Source organism: Diabrotica virgifera, chromosome 6 (genome assembly GCF_917563875.1).
Source record: "Diabrotica virgifera virgifera chromosome 6, PGI_DIABVI_V3a".
Lineage (NCBI taxonomy): Eukaryota > Metazoa > Arthropoda > Insecta > Coleoptera > Chrysomelidae > Diabrotica > Diabrotica virgifera.
In genome coordinates this window covers 17,398,520-17,423,346 of record NC_065448.1, presented here as the reverse complement: position 1 = coordinate 17,423,346, position 24,827 = coordinate 17,398,520, and the positions used below count along the sequence as shown (strand labels likewise).

The 24,827-nt window shown below is 32.7% G+C and overlaps 1 protein-coding gene across 1 annotated transcript; it reads right to left on the bottom strand.

Moving 5' to 3' along the window:
• Positions 1–1,533: 1,533 nt before the first annotated feature.
• LOC114328198 (zinc finger protein ZFP2-like) lies at positions 1,534–24,827 on the bottom strand. Its single transcript, XM_028276984.2, has 8 exons — positions 24,577–24,827; positions 22,783–22,997; positions 21,269–21,486; positions 18,969–19,284; positions 14,969–15,152; positions 10,548–10,738; positions 7,550–7,705; positions 1,534–6,274 (listed from the first exon to the last, which is right to left on the bottom strand). The coding sequence occupies exons 1-8, from the start codon at positions 24,706–24,708 to the stop codon at positions 6,106–6,108; spliced, it is 1,581 nt and encodes a 526-aa protein (XP_028132785.2). The 5' UTR covers positions 24,709–24,827; the 3' UTR covers positions 1,534–6,105.

The following is a 24,827-nucleotide window of genomic DNA, read 5'->3' as shown; positions in this document are numbered from 1 at the left end:
TAACATAACCTTATTCCGGTGGGTGTGTGCTGCTGGAATTTAATTGAAATGAATGTAATAAAAAGAACGATAAATATTTTATTTATTGTAACAAAAATGTGTTTCGCTTAAGACACTCGGAAGGAAAGGTCGATGTTAGCGACGGCCAAGGGGTGTGACCCGATACGTATGCCTGTCAAGCTGTGACTGAAGAAAAAAACCACAAACGATAAATATGTTTGTGTTTCTTTTACTTTGACCAGCTGTCAATAAATCACTAGGTCTGGCGTACACTTTCGCAGTTTTAAGAAAACAATTTCGATGCATTAAGTGAGTTGTTGACATAATGGTCTGATATGATAACTAATTTATGTGGGTGAGAAAACAGATGTTGACAGAGTAAAGCCATGTCACTCTTAACATTTTTGTATTTAATTTAATGTGAATTTCGAATGACTAAGTTGTTTCGCTTTTGAGAAAAAAATATTAAAACTAAAATTAGCGAAAATAGTAATTAAAGCGTATCGCTATAACCTAAATCTTACTTTTTCAACTAATTCTTTTTTTGGGCTATGGCCTTGACAATTATCCAGTAACCAGGACTAATATAATTGACCAATATAATTAAAAGTGCTAAAAATGTTGCTGGGCTATGAAACCAGGTGTGGCTCTTCCGAACTTGCACGGTCCCAATAAGCCTGTATTAATAACGGATGAGTTATATTCGCGGACAAAGGGACAGACAGTCATGAAACCGAAAATTCCTAGTTGAAATTTATCACCTTACCATCCTTGGGTCATAAGCTTTCATTACACACCTCATTTATTATTCCAGCTGGTATAATGACGGAGGAGTTGTGTTTACGGACGGACAGACAGACGGACGGACAGACGGATGGACTGACGGACGTGGATAATTCAACGTTTTCACATTTTTTCAGAATTGGGTGAAAACAATAAAAATATTATAGGTTTGTTTATATTACATAAAACTGTGTATTAAAATAAAAGCACATATTTATGGCATCTTTGGAAACAGTCCTAACTGTCCAGAAATTAAAGATGACATTAGCGAACTATTTTTCAATGGTACCTACTTTAACACATTGCGTGCTACGCTTTAATCGGGCTACTACCCTCAGGGGCCATTGATATCCACGGTCATGAAAGTTAGGCATACGTGTATATCAAAAATGAGCGACGTGGCCCCTGGCAAAACATCTGTGTCTCTCATATATGAGCGACGTGGCACGCAATGTGTTAAATAAGTAGTAAATTATTTTTTTTACTAATTTTTTTTTTGAAAATATGCCGTATGAAAGTTGAAATAATTTTAAAACTACCGTTAGGAAATTTCTGATTGTGGGTTGTGTTTTGATTATGTAGAAATGTTATTTGTAAGAGTGAGTTTTAAAGAAAACTGTATTGGGGGCGTGACCTTATAAGGGGGAGTGAGGTGGGTGAATGTTACTATTAATTTTGTTACTAAGCAAAAAAATTTTGTTACCACCTTCCAGGATTTTTCTTAGTTTGCAGTGGGTTAAAAAACAAAAAGACCATACCAATAAAGTTTTATTGTTCAAGTAATAAATTTATCTATTACCACAAGACGCATTTTACAAAAGAATCGTCATATTTTAATGCACAGCAAGATCTAGCATCTCTTCATATTAAATAATTTTTGTTACGCTTTTGAAAACCGAAAAATATAATCTAATCGCTCATTTGAAAAACGACGTAAGTATTTTTTTTACGAAATACACTTTTTTCCACGAAAAACCTCTATAAAATACAGGGTGTCCCCGAAAATAGTGCGTTCCTTTAAGGTATGGATATACAGTGCGGTGGAATAAGTGTTGCCCCCCCCCCCTGTTAACTTGTTTATTTTAAGAATATAAGCAAAACGCTCGGAGAGGTCGATTTTTAAACTAACCACAGTATATTATAGCATCAACGTTTCGAACTTTACGCGATCCCTCTTCAGGTGACAGCCATAACTTTGATTTTTTTTTAAATGGTAAAGTACATCATGTGACACCTCATTTAACAGCTTTTGAAATACTGATTTCAAAAATGTATAATACTTTAATCCTTTTTAAGATCGTAGGCGCAAAATTTCGGTCGAACACGTTTTAAACGCATTTATTTTTTTCGAATTCTGAGAAAACTAATAAGTATTTTTGAAAAATTTAAACGCAGAATGAAAGATTATATTATTACCGAGGGCTGACAGTCCCTTAGAATAAACAAAAAGTTTCTTTGAATGATATATTTGAAGTTAAAAATCACACTAAATTTTCTCTTTTTTTCACCACTGTGACTTATTAAAATAAACATTATAGGAGTTCTCAGGGACTTTGGACCATCGAGAATACTGTAATATTTCATTCTGCGTTTAAATTTTTCAAAAATATTTATTAGTTTTTTCAGGATTCGAAAAAAATGATTGCAATTAGAAAGAATTCGACCGAAATTTTGCGCCTACGCTCTCAAACAGGATTAAAGTATCATACATTTTTGAAATCAGTATTTTAAAAGCTTTTAAATGAGGTGTCACATGATGTACTTTCCCATTTAAAAAAATCAAAGTTATGGCTGTCACCTGAAGAGGGATCGCGTAAAGTTCGAAACGTTGATGCTATACTATACTATGGTTAGTTTAAAAATCGACCTGTCCGAGCGTTTTGCTTATATTCTTAAAATAAACAGGTTAACAGGGGGGGCAACACTTATTCTACCGCACTGTAATACACAATTTAGAACAAAAAAGTCCTATAACATTTTTTTCTAAAGTTAAGCGTTTCCAAGAAAAAATTACATTGTTCTCCCCATAGGTGAATTTTTATTTTCATAAATTTGAATGACATGGCAACGTAGCCTAGAAGAAATTGCTGTGACTGTGGAAATTTAACCTAATAACCCCTTGTTTATTTACTTTGCGGTGTGATTTTTGGGGTTGCTGACATCGTAGGTACCTACCTGCAAACTAATGGATATGGGTTTGGTTGATATTTACATTATTTTACCTACCAGATGCAACTGATCTTTAAACCTACTTTTTTAATCTTTAGATTTTTGAGTTGCGCGTTGTTGCCAGAGTTCAATTTGCATATCAAAATGTATTTTCGTCTTTTGGTCAAACGGATCAATTTAGAAAAAAATGTTATAATACTTTTGTGCTCTAAATTGTGCCTTCTACATATACCTTTAAAGAACGCACTATTTTCGGGGACACCCTGTATAGAAAACCGATAAATAACGAAGAAAAAACAATCATTAAAACTTACGACTTATAAAAAAATACGCTCAAATCCGGCTCGAAAGTCCAATGTTGCGAATTAAGTTGTGATCTATTACGAGTTACTAATAAATCTTAATTGAAATACCCACTATGGCTACATTCGATAGATAAAGGTGAGATCCTTGATGAGATAAATGAGTATAAATTAATAGATGCAATAAAAACGATGAAAATATAAATGAAATATAAATAGACGGTTTCGTTTTGGTTCAATTCGAGTCTCTTGCCATCCCCTGACACGTGTTTCTAGGTTTACTCGTTATCAAAGAGGCTTTGCAAGAAGATTGAATTGAACCAAAACGCACCGACTCGTTGGTAAATATATTTAAATATACTACCAACGACCAACGTATGCCTTTAGCGACCTCTAACGAGGTAAGATGAAGTGAGTATCGATAACGATTAAAGTAAACTGTGATATCGTGATTTAATCGTTATCGACACTTATTTCATCTTACCTCGTTAGAGGTCGCTAAAGGCATACGTTGGTAAGTATATTTAAATATATTTATCAATGAGTCGGTGCGTTTTGGTTCAATTCAGTCTTTTGCAAAGTCTCCTTGATAACGGGTAAACCTAGAAACACGTGGCAGGGGATGGCAAGAGACTCGAATTGAACCAAAACGAAAGCGTCTATTTTTATTTGGTTTCACGCTATACTCGGCTGCAGAGTACAAAATGATGGCGATTCAGACGGGTAAACTGCTGATTTTTTAGTTCAATAAATTCCCAGCATCGCCCGAGGGCATTAGTATGCTTCACGTTCACAGTTTACTTTAATGGTTATCGATACTCACTTGAAATTATAATGGATGTTGTTAGAATATACAACGTTAAAAGTAGATGTTACTTATAGTTGTTATTTATATAATGGCAGAATAGATAGTTTAAATAAAATGTAATGCCATGAAAATAAAAGGTCAGTTATGTTCAAGTAAAATGTTTTCTGTTGTCCTGTAATTGAGTGAATTATAAATTGTTGTTGTGGGTCATTTAGTTAATTCATCTAACTTAATTTTATAACAGGTTATGGGCCCAGATCACGTGTGAACTGTGAACAGGTGAAAAAATATGGCGACCAGGCTGGGCAAGATGGAAATGGCACGTTTCGATATTATTACGAGCGTATGCACTTGAAGAAATTGTGAACGGTATGTGTAAGTGTCCCGAGGTTAGTAAAAATTCAACTTCATTGGGAGTAGAGAAGCATCAACAATGGTTAAAAGACGATGCAAAAGCGGCAAGTTTGTTAGCAGGTACGCCAGGAAGAACTGTTGCCGAGCTCCTGTTGACGTGTACTCACGCTAGTGAAATATGGGACAAATTACGTGCGCGATTTCAACGTAGCAGTACGCAACGGTTAAACATGTTAATTGAAGCCTTTTTTAGAGTCCAGCGTGATGAAAAAGAAGATATTAGTACACATGTTGCGAAGTTACAGAAACTGTTTGTAGATTTGAATGATGAATTGCAAAAGCATGATGAAAATGTTTTATCCGAAAGAATGTTAAATGGTCGGATCTTATCAACTTTGGGTAAGGACTTTAATAATTTCAAAGATTTGTGGGACACGATATCATCAAAAAGATACGAGCGTATGCACTTGAAGAAATTGTGAACGGTATGTGTAAGTGTCCAGAGGTTAGTAAAAATTCAACTTCATTGGGAGTAGAGAAGCATCAACAATGGTTAAAAGACGATGCAAAAGCGGCAAGTTTGTTAGCAGGTACGCCAGGAAGAACTGTTGCCGAGCTCCTGTTGACGTGTACTCACGCTAGTGAAATATGGGACAAATTACGTGCGCGATTTCAACGTAGCAGTACGCAACGGTTAAACATGTTAATTGAAGCCTTTTTTAGAGTCCAGCGTGATGAAAAAGAAGATATTAGTACACATGTTGCGAAGTTACAGAAACTGTTTGTAGATTTGAATGATGAATTGCAAAAGCATGATGAAAATGTTTTATCCGAAAGAATGTTAAATGGTCAGATCTTATCAACTTTGGGTAAGGACTTTAATAATTTCAAAGATTTGTGGGACACGATATCATCAAAAAGAATGAAACTTTGAATTTATTGATTAAGAAATTGTGTGCCATTGAATTACGTGACCAAAGTGCCATAGAATCTTTTGCGTTTGTTGCACGCAATATCCCGACCGAAAAAAGCAAACAGAGCCAAAGTACTACTACTACGAAATCAAAGAAAAATGTACATCGTGCAAAAGAAAAATTTCCATGTCATAAATGCAAGAAATTGGGCCATTGGGCGAGAGAGTGCCCATTAAAAAAATCTGCTGAGAATTTAGATGAGAATAAAAGTAATGATACTGCTTTTTTGTCTGTTGTTCTAAGTGCCTCATCTAACAATAATTGTATTGAAGCTGGAAATGGTATTGTGACAGTGGAGCCACAAATCATATCACTACAGATAAGCAATATTTCTCATCTTATACAGAATTTTTCGAACCCGTAAAGATATCACTTGGTAAAAAGGATGTGTGTATGTTAGCCCATGGACAAGGAACGGTGAAAATTTGTAGTGGTTTAAAGTTTTAATGTTTTTAAACGAGCGATTCGATTATTCCCAGCATAAAAATGCTTAAAATAAATTTGTTGCTGAAATTGCTTCGGTTTAAAGGGCTTCTAATTATTTATCGTTGTAGAAACTACAACAAAATTGACTATACCTCAACAACGAAATATTTGTTACATGTATTATTGCATTGTAAGTGTGTCGAATCTATCAAGAACTTTCTTAAGTTACTATCTCGCAACTACATCAATTTATTTATCTGTACAATTCGGATGCCATCGCAGGCATCGTTCAATGAAGTCTTATATGCCTCTTTAAATGGCTCCTTCTCACGAATCCTTTGTCACAGGTGCTGCATTTATACGGTCGTTCCCCGGCGTGCATCATCTCGTGGATCTTCAACGAATGGTTTGTTCTGAAGGCTTTAGTACATTGTGTGCATTCGAATGGCTTGACACCCCTGAAAAACAATATACAACTGTACTTAAAACAAGACGTGTATAATAATAAATTGTATAGAACCCTCAAAAAAATGGAATTAGACTAATTTACAGATATTAATTGGGTCAAGTTTCTCTAAAACACCTAATAAACTCCCAAAGAATCACCCTTTATATACGTTAATTATATCCATGTGAGAAAGAGAGAGAGAGAGAGAGAGAGAGAGAGAGAGAGAGAGAGAGAAAGAGCATGAGAAAACCAAAACTAAATACATTGGAAACGTGGAGGATAAGAATGGAACCATACTTACAGAAGAGAATGAGATAATGAAGAGGTGGAGAGAATATTTTGAAGAACTCCTGGAAGTGGAACAAAGAAGGAAATAAGGTAGAACAAAATAAAAATCAACACACCCCACAAGAGCAACAGGATTAGATAGAAAATAGAACAAAAAAAAAAATAATTAACAAACGCAACCAACAAAATCAAGATGGGCAAAGCACCCGGACATGACGATATAACTGCAGAAATGGTCACATACATGAATGAAGAAAGACAATAAGAACTACTAAATATCATGAACCAAGCTAAGAAAGAAAAGAAAGTTTCAGATTGGCAGATAGGCATTATAACACCATTGTATAAACAATGAGATAGCAATGAATGCTCAAACTATAGAGGAATAACATTTGGAAGCACTATAGGAAAACTGTATGCTAGTATACTGGAAAACAGGCTGAGAGAAAACCTAAAAAACACCTTTGAGGAGAGCCAGAGTGGTTTCCGAAAAGAAAGAGGGACGAACGATCAGATTTTCATAATAAGAAAAATAGTAGAAAAGGCTCTTAAAACAGAAAAATAAATACATGCATGTTTGATAAATCTGGAAAAAGCTTTCGACAGAATTAAAAGAGAAGATATTTGTAAAATACTAGAGAAAAGAAAAATTTAACAAGATCTAATAGGATGTATCCAGAGTTTATACGAAAAAACGAAAAGCTATGTAAGGACAAGAAATAAAAATCAAAAATATTCAACAGCAACATTGGATTAAAACAGGGTTGTGTCCTGAGCCCACTACTCTTTAACCTAGTACTAGATGACGTCATAAAAAAATGCAAACACAAATGGAGAACATAAATGTAGGATATTGGAAGTTGAGAATGATACAAATAACAGAACTGTTCCTATTAGTGTTCCTACGGGTACCAAATTTTAAGTTGGCAATACTTTTTTGATGATAGCCACTTTGACAGCTGTCAAGCAGTATCCATTTGTCAGATTTACAACTTACTTGTGTATGTTTAGATGATGTTGCAACGTGGCGTTAACAGTGAATTTTTTATCACATAAATTGCAGCTAAATGGTTTCTCTCCAGTATGGCTCAAAAGATGAACCTTGAGGTATGCTTCCGAATGAACCTCTTTACCGCATTCTGGACAAAGGCATCTGAAAATTAACAATGCAGTAACGTTAACAATGGCATTTCATAAATAGGTATTTTTGAACAACAAAAAACAAAAACAAACGGCGTTCTTCTCGTGTCAACTTGACTAAAATTTAACAATTCCATCGTTGAAGTGAGAATTGGGTAGGGCCAAGAAAAACGCTTTCCACGCATCAATTTTTTAAGGTATTGAAACAGATGGAAGGCGCTAGAGCCAAATCTTGTAAATACAGTGGATTCTCCAAGAATTCGAACTTTAATATGGATTTTAGCAAATGTCAAAATGCTCATATGACACGGTGCATTGTCCGGATGAAAAAGAAATTTTTTCTTCTGCAAACCGGATCTTTTTCACAAATTTTTTCCTTGATCTGGCCTAAAAGGTCACAATGAAATTCAGAATTTTTGTTTTACCAGTTTGTAAGTAATTCACAAAAAAATTCCTTTCGCATCTCAAAAACTGATGCTAACAGAAACCTGGACAGAAACCGTTTCGAAACCGAAGAACCAGGCGATAGACCCAAGTCTAATTCATAGTGATAAATAGATGCACAAAATCTACTTTATCCTTTCGAAAATGCTCTAAATGTTGCTTAGAAAGTCGCATTCGAATATGTTTTTGGTCCATTGTTAGCGAATGCGACACCCACGGTGACCACAGCTTTCTGAAACCCAATACTTCAGTCAAAATATTGCTTACACTGCCCAATGACATGCCTAGGGCTTCTACTACATCTCCTTCAGTCACTCGACGATTTTTCAATAAGATATCCTATATTCTTTCTATGATTTCTGGCGTTTTTGCTGTTTTTGTACGTCCTTGACGTGGATCATCTTCAAGGCTTGTACGACCTCGTTTAAATTCAGCAACTCATCTTTCTACTGTGCTTATTGAAGGCGAAGAGTTCTTGTGCACTTTTCAACATTCGTTCATAAATTTCTTTTGCTTTTATACTTTCCAAAAATAAAAATTCAATCACTGCACAATACTAGATTTTTTTCTATTGTAAAAAATACTGTGACACGTTGATACTAAATGGCTTGTAAACAAAGAAGGGATTGACAGATTGAAACAAAACTTTACATACATTCATATGAAGAGTGTACCAACATAAAAAAATAGTCTAGTAGCAATGCCCTCTCTTATCGAATCACAAAACTTATTTGAACAGCCCTTTATTTAACGACGTTCTACACCTTCGTTGCGGGGTATGTCTCTCAGAGGAAAGGGGGGAAACTTATATGCAAGCGAAAGTTGGTAACAATGCATTTATAACAGAATACTCAAATCATATATGTTTCAGTATTGAATACTTTATAAAAATGAATTACGGAATTAATTATAATAAATAAATTAAAAATAAATGGTACGGTAAACAATCCTCATTTTTAAACGCTTTTATTTAGTTCAATAGTTTGCGTCAAATCTTTAGACGTTAATTTGACTGCCTTTTCTTCAATGCAAATAAATGAAAATTTGCAGACATATGCATTCGCGGGAACAATACACGAATAGTCAATAAAAACAATTTTTTCATGTTTATTAATTGTTTAAATAAAAAACGATTTTAATGGAAAACGCTTAAATTCTCTTGTTTTTTACAATGTAAAAACTTGAAACTTTTACGGATTATATAGCTAATGATATGAACAATACATAATTTCACTTTTTACGTTAATTGTTTACGTTATGCTTCATTAATAAACAATAAAGTTTCAAATTTTTTGCCGATTTCTACTACTTTTCATGTTAGTACATCATATGTTTTATACATATTTTAATAAACATGACGATATATTTTAATGTTTGAAAAGTGTAAGACTAAAAAGTAAAAAATAAAAAAAATATGAAAAAGAAAATTTTTAAGAAACGCTTTTCTTTAGTTACGAGTGACTAAAATTAAAAATATTATAAAAAAATCAACTAAAAAGCAAAAAATAAAAAAAAATTGAAAAAATCTAACACATTCGTTAAAGAAAAGCGTGGGGCGAAAACCGTTTATTCGATGAATACGCTTTTCTCTGACGGATGTGTTAGATTTTTTCAATTTTTTTTTATTTTTTGCTTTTTAGTTGATTTTTTTATAATATTTTTAATTTTAGTCACTCGTAACTAAAGAAAAGCGTTTCTTAAAACATTTTTTTTATTTTTTATTTAATATGTTATTCCTTACAAAAAAACCTTTAATTTAAGAATAAATATTTAAAAATCGTAAATTTGGGTCAAAAGTTATTAACTTTTTAAGAATTCCCATAAGAGCCCATGTTTAAACTTAACTTTGACCCTTAATAGTAATTAAACGGCACGGTAAAACAATTTTAAAAAAATAAAATCTTAGTTTTTTTAACTAAACTATAACATACTAAAATTTCATACAAATCGTTAATTCTTTGCCGAAGGTGTAGAACGTCGTTAAGGGGGTAGCCGAAAAATTTCGGGTCCAATGCTTTTTAAATGCATTAATTTTTGTCGAGTCCTGAGAAAACTGTTAAGTATTTTGGAAAAATTTAAAGGCAGAATGAAAGATTACCTCATTACCGAGGACCGAAAGTCCCTGAAAACTTCTATGTTTATTTTAATAAGTTATAGGGGTGAAAAAAAAAGGAGAAAATTTTGTGTGATTTTTAATTTCACATATTTCATTCAAAAGAAACTTTTTGTTTATTCTAAGAGACTTTCGGCACTCGGCAATAATGTAATCTTTCATTATGCGTTTAAATTTTTCCAAAATCTTTAAACAGTTTTCTCAGGATTCGAAAAAAAAAATGAATACACTTAAAAACCATTGGAGCCGAAATAATATTGCGTCTACGCCCTCAAGGACATTCTAAAAACTAACTTACTTTTTGGCTTCCTTCTTCCACCGTCCTTTGTCTCCCATCAGGTAGTAACGTAAGTGTTTTCTTAGGTACTCCCTGTCTTTGAATCTTCGTCCGCAATGGAAACACAGATGCGGATCAACACCTTCTTCATGACATCGAATATGATCCGTTAGTTTTTCTTTTCGGGTAAACGTTTTGCCACAAAGATTACACTAAATATAAAACATAAATGTATAGAATATTATAATTTTTCAAACAAATGCTACAAAGGACACTGCACACATCTTATGGAAAATTTAATGTCACTCAAATACAATAAAATTTACATGAATACATTCGTCTAGAAATTACAATAATTTCATATCCTTTTCGCATTTTCCGTATTTTCCCTTTCTATCCTATGTATGTAATAGAAATAGAAATATGCTTTATTGTCATGAAAAATTTAACAATTTTATAGACAAAACTTACAAGAATCATAAATAAAAACAATAACAAATACAATTTAATAAAATTATATAAATCGTCAATGTAAATAAAATATAATAAAGTGAAATAAAAATCAGTAACAATCTATTGCCAAATTAAAAAAAATTGCAAATTGCGTAATCTACCTTAAGAAATTTAATAAGTTAAGCTGCTGCATATGACACTCAAATATAGATTAAGATTCTACTTATACATAAGAATAGGTACTGTAATTTCTTAGTTATTAGCTATTGAATAATATGGTCTTTCAGATAAATATGCTTTCGTCATTTTACGGAACTTGGGGAAAGATGTTGCAGATTTAAGTTGTAGAGGGAGATGGTTGTATAGATTTTTGGCAGAATATAATATAATTTCTTTACTAACACACTGGACGGGATCGGTAAATAGATGTGAAAGGTAGAATTTCTGGTGGAATAGTCATGTCTAGGTCTTGCTGGAAAGACATGTAGATGTTTACGAATTAAACAAACAGTTTCTAAAATATGTAAAGAGGGTAGTCTTAGAATCCTGTGATCTTTGAAGTAGCTTCTGCAATGTGTTGTTCTTCTGAGGCCAAACAGATATCTTATTGCTCTTTTTTGTAATTTAAAAATAACATCGGATTGGCCAGCTGTACCAGAACCCCAAAAAGGAAGACCATATCGAAGATGGGACTCGAACAAAAAAAAATATGTTATTTTGGAAGAGACTAAATTCATTTCCTTCGAAACAGATCTTATTGCAACGCAAGCTGAGGATAGTTTCTTGCTTAACACATCGATATGAAGGGAACATTTAAGGTTGCTATCTTAAAAAATTCCAAGAAACTTTACAGAATCAACGATACTGATCTGGCTGTTATGGAGAGATAAGGGTTGAAGAGTTCCTTTATAGGATAATGCTACTGTTTTATCTACGTTAAAAGAGAGTAAATAAGAATCGGACCAGGATTTTATTGTGAGTAGATCAGAAGTTATAGTAGCATGAAAAGTTGCGATATTTGAGTTGCTCCAAGTGATACTGGTATCGTCAACAAAAAGAAAAAACTTTTCCATCGATTTTTAAACTAGTGATGTCATTAATAAAGATAAGGAAAAGTAGAGGATCCAATACTGAACCTTGTGGTACCCCACATACAACATTTTTGAGACTAGAGTCTGTATCATTTGCTCTAACTAGTTGTTTCCTATTATCCAAGTAAGATTGAAACCAGTTCGAAGAAATACCAAAGAAATCTAGTTTTTTTTTATCAAAATGTCGTGATTTACACAATCAAAAGCTTTGGCATAATCACAAAAAACAGTGGCAGTGTGCAGATTATTGTTTAATGCTTGATAAACCTCATGTAGTACAGAAAACATGGCATATGTGGTACATTTATTATTTAAAAAGTCGAACTGATTTTGTGATAAAATATTGTTATCAACGAGAAAGGACATAAGTCGGGCTTTTATGAGTCTCTCAATAATTTTGGAGAATACCGGTAGTAATGCAGTAGGTCTATAATTGCAGGCATTGGATTTTTCACCACTCTTATGAAGAGGAATAATGATGGCCGTCTTTAGGCACTCTGGAAATTTCCCTTTCTCAAAAGAATCATTAATTAGAGAGATAAGGACTCCCAACACATTGTCTGGGAGATTAGAGAAAATTTTTATGGATAGTCCATCGGTACTACAGGAAGATTTGCTTTTGATACTATTGATTGTTTGGATCAGTTCAGATTTATCAACCGGTCTTATAAAGAATGAAATCGAAACCTTTCTTGAATTAGGGAGATAGGAAATGGGATCTTGTGACACAATAGTTGATGTTATATTTTTACTCACATTAACAAAGTACTCATTTAGATTTTCTGAGTCTGGAAGGGAAAATGCTTGAGCTGTGTGAGTTTTATTTCGAAGATCGTTTATTATGGACCAAGTTTCTTTTGCAACACTTTTAGAGCTTCTGAGACGATTTTGATAGTACAATTTTTTAGCTGATGTTATAAGTTTTAAATATATTGCCCTGTACTTGGTGATATATTCAGTAACAGAGACGTTGGTAGTAAATTTCTTGATGTACAATAGTGAACGCATATTTTTGGCTGATATACTACCTGGACTACCTTTGGTAGTCCAGGGTTTGCGATGTTTTGGCTTAATTGTGATTAAAGGAAATGCTTTATTGAAGATACAGACAAGCTTATTCAAAAAATCACTGAAATTATAATCGACGTCCGTAGAAGGACAGTGCCACTCAGAGATTAAGCATAAATTTTGGAATTTACGAAAGTTCGGAGCGGAAAAAATCCTGCCTAAACGTCGAGTTTTCGAGGAGGACTTGCTAAATTTCGTATAAACCTCTTCATGATCAGATAGTCCCGCATTAACAGTTGTAGCGCAGACATCACGGGGTGAGAAATCTGAGACAATATAATCAATTATGGTAGATGAAGTAGCAGCATAATTAATGTTGAAGTCTCCGCATAAAATGTTTCTGCTTTTATGGGGCAGGTCATCTAACAAATTAAGCAGGTTCTGAAAAAATAGTTCCACGGAAGAGTCAGGTGATCTATAAATGCAAATAATATAAAGATTAAGGTTCTTACTGTAAACTAAGGAAAACTCAAAGAATGATTCACTTAATAGAAAGTCATATTTTGTTACCAGAGAGAAATCATTATTTGTAAAAAGACTTAGGGTGCCTCCATGAGCTGAACTTGGACGATCATACCTAGCAATAGTGGAATATTTTTCTACAAAAAAAGGCTCGTTGACTTCAAGCCAGTGCTCAGTAACAGCAACTGTCGGTGGAAACCCTAATTCCTCTAGAAATAGAAATAATTCATCAGTTTTATATCTTATGGAACGAATATTAATCAGAACCATGCTAAAGTTGTTATCACTAAAATAATTTGAGGATTATAGTCCCTGACAACACGTCGTGACGTTTAAAAATTTCGTCTTGGAGAGGCAGCGGTGGCATTCCCTTGATTTTTGCAGGTGAATAATTCTTTCCGAAGTTAGAAAAGACCTAAAAGCAGCAAGATTAGCGTCTACCTCATCTGCACCAATTCCATAAGCATCGTTAAAATCTAGAAGAATTTTTCGTAGATCTTCACTCTTAGTAGGAAGTCCTTCGGAAGCCAGAAATAGTTTAACAGTTGTGTTGGTATACCCATCATAAAATACTGATGCAGGTTGGTGTGTAGAAAAGCAAGATGAAGTTTAATGGTGTTAAATAAGATATCCGGTTCCCTTAATCTGGCTAAAAGATATCGACTATTAGAGTTATTGGTTAATCTAACTCTTGGTGGGGTCAATGGATCCAGATTAGTCGACGGTTCTAAAGTATCTTTCTTAATGAAATTAATATGGGTATGGAACGGATTCTTAGATTTGCAAATTTCGATGACCTGTTTGTCTGTATGTATGTTTGTGCTCTGAACTTCATCTTTGTTGTTGCATGAACTGCTATTTGAATTTTCCAGGCTAATAGGACTTCTGATATTCTTCGGATTCTTATGTGACTCAGATGAAAGCGTTGGTTCGGAATATGAAAATTCAATAGACCATTTAATGTTTACACCAGGTGGCCAAAATGCTCTTAATAAATAATAGGTTAATATATGTTCTAGATTTAATAAACAAAAAATAGAAACACTTACACTAGTTTCACAAGACTCCAAAACAAAACAATAACAATAAAACAATAACAAAACATTTAAACAATGAGCAGCTGACCGATGCAAATCAAAACACGTCCGAATGGTTTCGCGGCCAAAGACTGACTGTACCCCGTCTGATTTTAGATTTATTTATATCAATTTACGCCGTTATTAATCCAAATTCAGAGTTGGCGCAATAATATGAAATGATTCTAAATCGAGACGAATTTATTCATGTACATTGTACTGCACTGGAGACAATACATTTTCCATAAGATGAGTGCGGCGTCGTTTATCTTTAAATATTCGTATTACTTACTTGGTATGGTCTTTCCTTTGTATGAACTAGTTTGTGTCTGCTTAAAGCTTGTCTTTGTGTAAATCCTGATCCACAAATTTGACATGTGTACGGTTTTATGTTATCATGGATTGCCATATGGTTTCTTAAATATTCTCTTCTCTTAAACTCTTTACCGCACAAATTGCATAAACAGAGTTCCATCCTAAAACAATTAAGTGCATTTAATAACGCCATATTTTTGTTATAACTCTACTTTCGGTGTCACTAGATATGCCCTCAAGTTATTTAAATGGGACACCCTGTATATTTTTGCGGATTTTGTTTGGTCCCACAGAATACCGTTCATCATGGATATAGTTTTTCTACCATGTATGTGTATGTGTCTGTATTTTATAGCAGCATCGAGTGTTCCATCTTGAGTTATCTTCATGCCCAGGTATGTACTCATCACAGTGTTTAATTTCTACTCCATCGTCTAATGTAATAGACTGCTGTATCCCTCCAATACACATGGCTTCAGTTTTCTTAATGTTGACTTTGAGACCCCATTTGTTATATTCTTCTATTAGCTTCTGCATCATGTAACTCAAGTTGTCATGATCCTGAGCAACCAGAATTTGGTCGTGTGGTTTAATTTTGCTAATACTCTTTAAAACCGATACAGGGTAAGTCGAACACAAAGGCTATAGCGGGATAAGATGGTCAAAAATGCCCCCGCACCGATCAGCCCCGCTACTTATTTTTTCGATAAAGGATATAAAATCATGCCCTCATGCAAATTTTTAGCTTCCCAAAGGTCCTAGAACCCCTTAAATTGAGAAAAGAAGAATTTTTAGGTTTTATTTTTTTGTGAGCGCAATTTTTACTTAAAAAATCTGAAAAAATTCGAGAGGATGTATATTTTAAATACAAAACAGCCTGATTTTTTTCAGATTTTTGTAATAAAAAATGAGCCCAGGAAAAATTTTCGAAATTTTCAAAAAAATTTTAGGTTATGTAAATATAATTTGGCCACCTTTTAAATAGTATTTTTTTGTGTATCTTTTGTCGTTCTTTTGAATGGCAGAGGCAGAATTTTTAATATCTGAGCGGAAAGAACGAAAAAATTGAAAAAACCGTTTTTTGTTGTCTCGAGATGCATCTCGGGACAGCCAATTTTAGGATTTAGGATCCTAACTACAACAACTAAAAAAAGCACTAAAAGTGTGAATTTTGTCATAAAGTATGTGGGCTTATAATAATATTTGGAACAGCTTTTCCAAATAAATTTTTTCGATATCTCTAACGCGAAGCAAATCGAATCACATATCGAAAATTCACCCTGTTCGTGGATTAGCAGTAGCCGCGTTTAAAATTTAAATTTAAGTTGACCATTTTAAAAACTGTGAACCATTAACCTGTATGACTGTGCCAAATTTCAAATCTGTATATATTTTGATTGCCGAAATATAGGGGTGTCTTCATCTTAAATGCGACACACTGTATATTATCAATTTGATAATTTATTGCAACTAATATAGTCGTATTTTTTATACCTAGATTCAAAATATACATTTAAAATACTGACTAATTCACTAATTTTATCATAAAAAGTCAAATTGATTGCATTGAAGTATTGAACCAATTAATGCGTATTAATATAATATTATTATAATAATTATAATATACACAGTGAGTTTTATGTAGAAACCCTCAATTATCTCGGAAACAATTTGCATAATTTTTATAGGTTTTGGTGGGTAGGGGTTTTCTAATGCAGCCGATATTATATTGATAATTATATTGTTGTCAGATCTTCCGTTTTTCTGTAAATCCAATGAACTTTCTTATTTTTTGCGTTTTGAAGTCCTTAAGAAATACTGATTATTTTTCATGTTATATTCTCTATACCTAAATGCCATAGTTTCGGAGTTATTGCTACATGTATTTAAAAAAAAAATAAACAAATTATAAATATCAATTTTTTCGGCCCATGTAGTTACATTCTTTGGATCATTGGGAAGAAAAAAGGACTTTTGTAATTTTTCTCTAAAGTTAATGGTTTTCGAGCTCCAAATAATTTAACTGAAAAAAATCGAATAATGACGATTTTCAAGGTTCAAAAACACAAATAAAAAATATTTTTGAAACTGCCAAGTAACCAAATTCAAGCTAAGCCCTTCTTCTAGGGGCTCGCTATAAAATTTTTTGGCCCGTTTTATTCTAAAACATTGCTTTTTAATAATTGTTAGTGAAGCGCATATGAGAGGACGGGCGATCGAGCTTAACAACTAAAAAACAATGAAAACAATATTTTAGAATGAAACAAGCTTAAATTACTTATTGGTAACTGATAAAATAAGTTTTGAACTTGAATTTGTGTACTGGACAGTTTCAAAAATAATATTTTTGATTTGTGTTTTTGAACTTTAAAAATCGTCAATATTCGATTTTTTTCAGTTTTAAATTGTTTATAACTCGAACTCGTTTAACTTTAGAGAAACATTACAAAAGAACTTTTTTGTTCCCAATAGTCCAAAGAACGTAAAATAATGTCTACCCGGGCCGAAAAAATTGATTTTTATAATTTGTTTAATTTTTTTTTTTAAATAAATGTAGCAATAACTCCGAAATTATGATCTTTGGGTATAGGGAATATAACATGAAAAATAATTAATATTTCTTAAGGACTTAAAAAAGCAAAAAATAGAAAGGGTATTCCAATTGAAGTAAAAAAATAGATTTTTAGAAAAACGGAAGATCTGACAAAAATGTAATTACATATCACTATAATTTCGACCGCATTATAAAACCCCTATCCACCAAAATTTATAAAAATTGTGCTAACCGTTTCCGAGATATTTGAGGGTCTCCGTACATAAACCTCACTCTGTATATTATATTATTACACATTAATTGGTTCAATACTTCAATGCAATCAATTTGAACGTTTTATGATAAAATTAGTGAATTAGTTAGTATTTTGAATGTATATTTTGAATCTAGGTATAAAAAATACGACTATATAAGTTGCAATAAATTATCAAATTGATAATATACAGTGTATCGCATTTAAAATAAAGACACCCCTAATATTTCGGCTATCAAAATATATTCAGATTTGAAATTTGACACAGTCATACAGGTTGATGGTTCACAATTTTTAAAATAGTCAACTGAAATTTAAATTTTAAACGCGGTCTACTGCGAATCCACAAAGAGAAGTGAATTTTCGATATGCGATTCGATTTGCTTCGCGTTAGAGATATCGAAAAAAAAATTATTTAGAAAAGCTGTTCTAAATATTATTATAAGCCCACATACCAAATTTTATGACAAAATTCACACTTTTAGTGTTTTTTAAGTTGTTGTAGTCAGGATCCTAAATCCTAAAATTGGCTGTCCCGAGATGCATCTCGAGACAGCAAAAAACGGTTTTTTCAATTTTTTCGTTCTTTCCGCTCAGATATTAAAAATTCTGCCTCTGCCATTCAAAAGAACGACAAAAAACACACAAAAAAATACTATCTAAAATTTGGCCAAATGATATTTACATAACCTAAAATTTTTTGAAGATTTCAAAAATTTTTCCTGAGCTCATTTTTTATTACAAAAATCTGAAAAAAATCAGGCTGTTTTGTATTCAAAATATACATCATCTCGAATTTTTTCAGATTTTTTAAGTAAAAATTGGGCTCACAAAAAAATAAAACCTAAAAATTCTTCTTTTCTCGATTTAAGAGGTTCTAGGACCTTTGGGAAGCTAAAAATTTGCATCAGGGCATAATTTTATATCCTTTATCGAAAAAATAAGTAGCGGGGCTGATCGGTGCTGGGGCATTTTTGACCATCTTATCCCGCTATAGCCTTTCAGTATTTCCTATGCCTATACTTAATAGTGTTTGAGATATTTTAAATTGTAGTGAAAAAAATGACAAAAGTTGACCACCCTGTATATAGATTGTTAAATGTTAAAGAAAAATGTGTAGAAGTACTAATTTAGGGAAAATAACAATAAAACAAGATAATGCGAACTTACCTTTTCTTCTTGACTTTAGGAACATCTATTGTCACCTCTTCCTGTGGCTCCGCAGACACTGCCACTTCCTTCTTTGGCTCATTTTCTTCAATTGTAACTTCAAGCTCATCTTTGACACCTGGTACTACCGGTGTTACCACTACAGACTCAGCTGCCGTTTGATTATCGTCGAAATAGATCATTTTATCCCGCTCAGTTATTATAGAAGAATGCTCTTTTGTTGTTACTTTCGGATGGACTTTTTTGATGTGTTGAACTATTTGATTCTTTCTGACAAATAATTTACCACATAGATTGCACTGGAAGGGTTTTTCACCTAAGAAAATTAACATGTCATGAGAAACTGTCACATTCTTTCAGAAAGCAACTTGAGAAACGTCAAATTAATAACTATATAAACAAAGAGAAATGTAAAACACCGAAGTACTATAGATACCTACAGTTGAGTCCATTAATACCTGGCTTGATAAAACACATACTTTTTATCTAGCATCATTGTCTTCCACACATGAAACTAGAAACAAACCAGCTACCGCCTGTTATTAAGTAAAGACACATGTTATTTTTATGAACGCTCTAGACTCAGTACATTGAAAAGAGATAGGTACAAAAAAGGCGTTTTCAGATTTTAAGTACAATTTGTAATGTTTCTGGTTTGTTTACTTTTATGGCTGTCAGTCTGTTGAATTGTTTGCTATTTATTTGTCGAATTTTTGCATTTTGGAGTTTTAACTCCAAACTACTTCTGAACTAATTTTATATTGGAGTTTGAAATTTTATGGTAAGTTATTTTGCCATTAATTTTTACAACATACAAAGCTAACCTCATTCACACAGTTAAATACTGGTGATGTTTATTGTGTTTAAGTTTTCGCCAAAGTGAATAAAATGTCAAAAAGAAAATATGTTATTGAATTTTTTTATAAATTGTTTATTTATTTATTAACCACTGATATTATTAAGAGGATGGGTACGTATTTTCGGCTGCAATGCTATTCAAATGGGGATTCATTTTTTTCGAATCCTGAGAAAACTAATAAGTATTTTTGAAAAATTTAAACGCAGAATGAAAGATTACGTTATTAGCGAGGACCGAAAGTCCCTGAGAACTTCTGTAATGTTTATTTTAATAAGTTACAGGGGTGAAAAACTAAGAGAAAATTTAGTGTTATTTTTAATTTCAAATATCTCATTCAAAATAAACTTTTTATTTAATCTAAGGGACTTTCGGCCCTCGGTAATAATTTAGTCTTTCATTCTGCGTTTAAATTTTTCAAAAATATTTATTGGTTTTTTCAGGATTCGACAAAAATGAACACAATGTCCGTGGTATATATTTTCCAAATCTATCTTTGTCATACAAGCACTCAGTCGAATAGAATATTGTCAGCATATTGTCAGTCAGACACTGACAATCAGTGACAATTTTAAATATTTGACATGAATCGGGAATATTTTGAGTTGTTGATTAAATAATATTGATAGATAGTGTATTTGATAAATAATTGATTTAAGATGTGAACTTTTTTTATTGTGTATTATTTATGGAAGATAGAAACAGATAATACATCAAGATATATTCTGTGATCCAAGTATTTTGTTGTTGAAGATGTTCAAAATTGTAAGCGTTCCATAGTAACAATATATTATTAAAAAATCACTTTAACACTTTTCCTCTTTTCTCGATCGAGTATTAGTTTTTGTTGTAGGTACGTAAGTTTTATTCTTTACAAAATGATGTGTGTTCACTACTGAAGGAAATGCACAAGTTTTATTTAGATGTTAACAGCTCAGAGTACAAAACGATACTGAATTAAAGAATACAAATACAAAATATTTCTTAAAATCTTTCATAGTCCTGGCACATATCATTGACACCTCGAAATTAATAGCTTTGGTGTTTCTCATCTCCCTGTAGACTAGATATTGGGATAAGAACGCACACAGTGGCGTGCTCGCCATAACACATATAAATTAATACAATCACTGAATACATAGTTAGTGAAAAAATTATCACATTTATTAACTGAATAATTTGCAATTATACAAAAAATAACAGTTATCCAAGAACATTCAAAAGCCATCTCTTTAAGTTAGTTATGACATTGTCAAGTAGAATGACATTCTAGTAATATTTACATATCCATACCACTGTGAATTTTACTACACGTAATTTGTCATGTAAAGACAGAAAAGGTAGGGATAGCCGTAAAATATTTGCGAATTATGTACCCATGGCCTTAAAAGAATTTATCAAATGTAGCTGTAAAACATTGTATTGTACAGTTAATAATCTTTACCTGTGTGTGTTAACATATGCCTATCGAGTGTTGATTTCTGGGTAAACTTCTTATCACATCCTTTGCACTCGTAGGGCTTGATTCCCAGATGTATTTTCATGTGCCTCCCCAGTGCCCCATACCTTGAAAATTTTTTACCGCATGTTTCACAGCTACAATTTTCTACTCTCGATTTACTTGAATTGCCATTTTTTATTGATTTCCTCGATTTTGTTGGTCTAAAAATATTTAATTCATCAAAATAATCAATGCAATTCTGTCCATATTATTTATTTTTGATTGAGAAAGCAAAAAGATCTTGCTAATATTACTAATATTAATGTTGAAGGACAAAACAAAACAAGTGCAGCTAATTTAAGTTGTGGGCTAAATAAACCATTCTGATGTTTAAACTAACAAACATCAAACTACTAAAAATATCAATAAAGAGCATTCTGACAAAACATACTGTGGTAAAAGTGAAATATTATGCCCTAGTTAAATTGTTTAATAAGGAACAGGCTTTATAAACAAAGATATACTAGAAGTTTGAGGACCACTGGGGTAACAAGACTCTAAGTTTCAGTTAGAGCTGCAACAAATTGTTGAGTTTGATTAGGACCCAGATATTCAACCCAACCTTTCAGCTTCTTATGCTTGACAATTCAAAAGACACACAAACGAAAGGTCCTAGCCAACAATTCAATTCATTCTGCTTCAAGTCTCAGAAATGTTCTTGATGCTGCTCAGGATATGAAACAATTTTGACTGATATTTCAGATAATCATTGCTAGTTTTAGAGCTATGAAACACTTTTACCAATGGTTCAAAAACTTGTAACTTATCGGGAACAGCCTGAACATATTCAATATTAAAGCGGTAAGCAGGATATTTAACACTATTCCCACCACTTTCAAGTTAAAAGGCAGTGAATAGCTCACTGCGCATGCTATAACCATACCTGATACTGTAAAGAAAAATCAAAGGTAAAGCATTGACCAAACGAACTGATGCTGTAAGAAGATATGTAGAAAAAGCTTCTTTAGCTACTGTTACATATGTCATACTATAATAAGTTCTGAATAAGTTCATATTCAACACATATTTCGAAATAAAAAACTAATTCACATATAAACCAAACTAAACATTTCTTTATATTTGTAATCCAGTACACCTTCCGTCAAGGTCGCCGCTGTGTCTGCTTGTACTGAAATCTGTCGCGGCATAAATTAAATGTATTAGCTTCCATATTTCTTTTAATAAACATGTTTTAGTTAGCTGAAATGGATGTTTCATTTGCATATTAATCTGGGTAGCATTTTACTCATAAAATTTAAGAATATGGCAGGCTACTACTGCTAGCAAAACAATGCCAAATATATAATCACTTTAGGTAATCCAGACACTTTTGGTAATCCAACACCCCTTTGGTCCCATACCTGTCGGATTATCAAGGGACAACTGTACTGCCATTTTATACATTTTTTTAGACACCTACTACAATTTTTCCTCTAATTTGTGAAATATAGACTTACTGAAATTCATCATCTTCATTGTCGTCATCCTCACTATCATCATATTTATTATCATCAGGAAAGTAATCATCATCACTTTCTTGTTCTTTAGTTGTTAACCATTTTTCTAAATATTGTACACTACTTCTACAGGTCTGTATAAAGCTAGAGATGTCTTGGAGTTTGTTCGAACATTGCAGACAGACAAACTGGGGGAACTTATCTTCTTTTTCAAACTAAAAATATAATTCAAAAAATCAGCTCGGACTCAAATAGCTATTACAGTAAAACCTCGATATAACAGACTAATTGGGGGGATGGGATGTCCGTTAAAGCCAAAAGTCTGTTATATAAAAGTTGGTTTAAAATCAATCAAAATTTCTTTTTAACACATTCGCGGTCATGACTGCATATGAAGTCATTTACTCCATAAGAATACGTGTATAAAATGAGAGCGTGTCCGCGAATGTGTTAAAAATAAGTACTGTATTTAGATACAGCGTACAAACCTGTAAGTTAAAAAAGGGTACAAGTTTTGTTTGCTACTTTTTAATTTTCTACATCATCTAAAACCTTTCTGCAATATACTCGTTTCATTGCCAAAATTATTCTCTGACCCATGGGGTGAATAAGCGATCAATTTTTTGGCAAAACGATAACATTAAAGTTGCCATCTTCTGCATGTCGAATGTTTTCAGGGGGATTAGCAGGAGCGTTGTCTAAAATCAATAAACATTTCACCTCTTTCGGTGGTGTTTCCAGTTTCTTCTCTTGAAATTCTCTCACTGCAGGTACACATTTTTTACAAAACCAATTTTTGAAAATATCTGTGGTGAACCATGCTTATTAGAGCTCTAGTATAAAACAGGCAGATGATGCATTATACCTTTGACAACTCTAGGTTTACGAGATTTGCTAACAATTATAACAGTCAATCTAAGCCACTGGTGCTCAGACTTGTACTGCGAGGAATCTACCACATAAACTGCAAGCGTCCAGCGATTGACTGCTAGGAAAAAAGCAATTTTGAAAATAATAGTTATTTATGATATAAGTGTTAAAAGTACACGTTTAAGGCACGCATGTGAAAGTTTGCAGAATGAGCGATAGCGAGTTCTGCAGTTCAAATGAGTGCCTTAAAAATGTACTTTTTAACACATATCATACAATATTTTTTCTACAAACTGTACAAGTAGCAAAGCTTAAACGGAAATTCAACAGACATTAATTTAAATTATAATTCAAAAATCAACTCACAGGTCAAATAGCCATTATATAGTTCAAAAAGCAAAGAAGGAATGATCCATGGAAAGACAAGCTGAACATTATACTAACAGACAAGAAAAGAAACAAATGGATTCATGACAAAACGAAAGTGAGAGATGTCTCAACCAAAGAAACTTAAATCGAAGCTCGCTAGACATATCCTAAGGCAGAAGGATGAAAGATGGACTAAGATGATTATACAATGGAGACTATCGAACCACAAATTAAAGAGAGGAAGGCCACAATGCGATGGTCTCTGGTCAGATGACTTGAAGAATCACTCCAGGTCAAAATGAATGTGAAATGCCCAAGATAGAGATGCATGGAAGAAGATAGATGAGGTCTATGTCCAAACATAGATGTTTAGAGCTGATGAGATAGATAGATAGTTCAAAAAGAAGCAAAAAGACAGCAGGAAGTAAGTTCTCTATGATAAGAGCCAAAAAGAAAGAGCTGAGAAAATCTTAACAGAAGTCAAAGAGACACTTTCTCTGTTCTACTTTTTGGATAAATTACATATGGAAAATATAAATTATTAGTTAATTTTACCTTTAATTCAGTTAATTGTTTGTATATATCATATAAAGAAGACTTTAATTCTTCCTTTACATCTTCTGAAGCCAAACAAGCCCGACAAAGAGTGGCTATATCCGTATTTTTCGGGATTTCTCTTGTATCCATATTTTACTTCATGCAAAGACGCTATTAAATTCAAACAAATAATAAATACAATAGAAATTGTTGTCGGTATTTCATAAATAAATAGATAAGTTGTAAATGTTTTGACAACAATTGTCAAT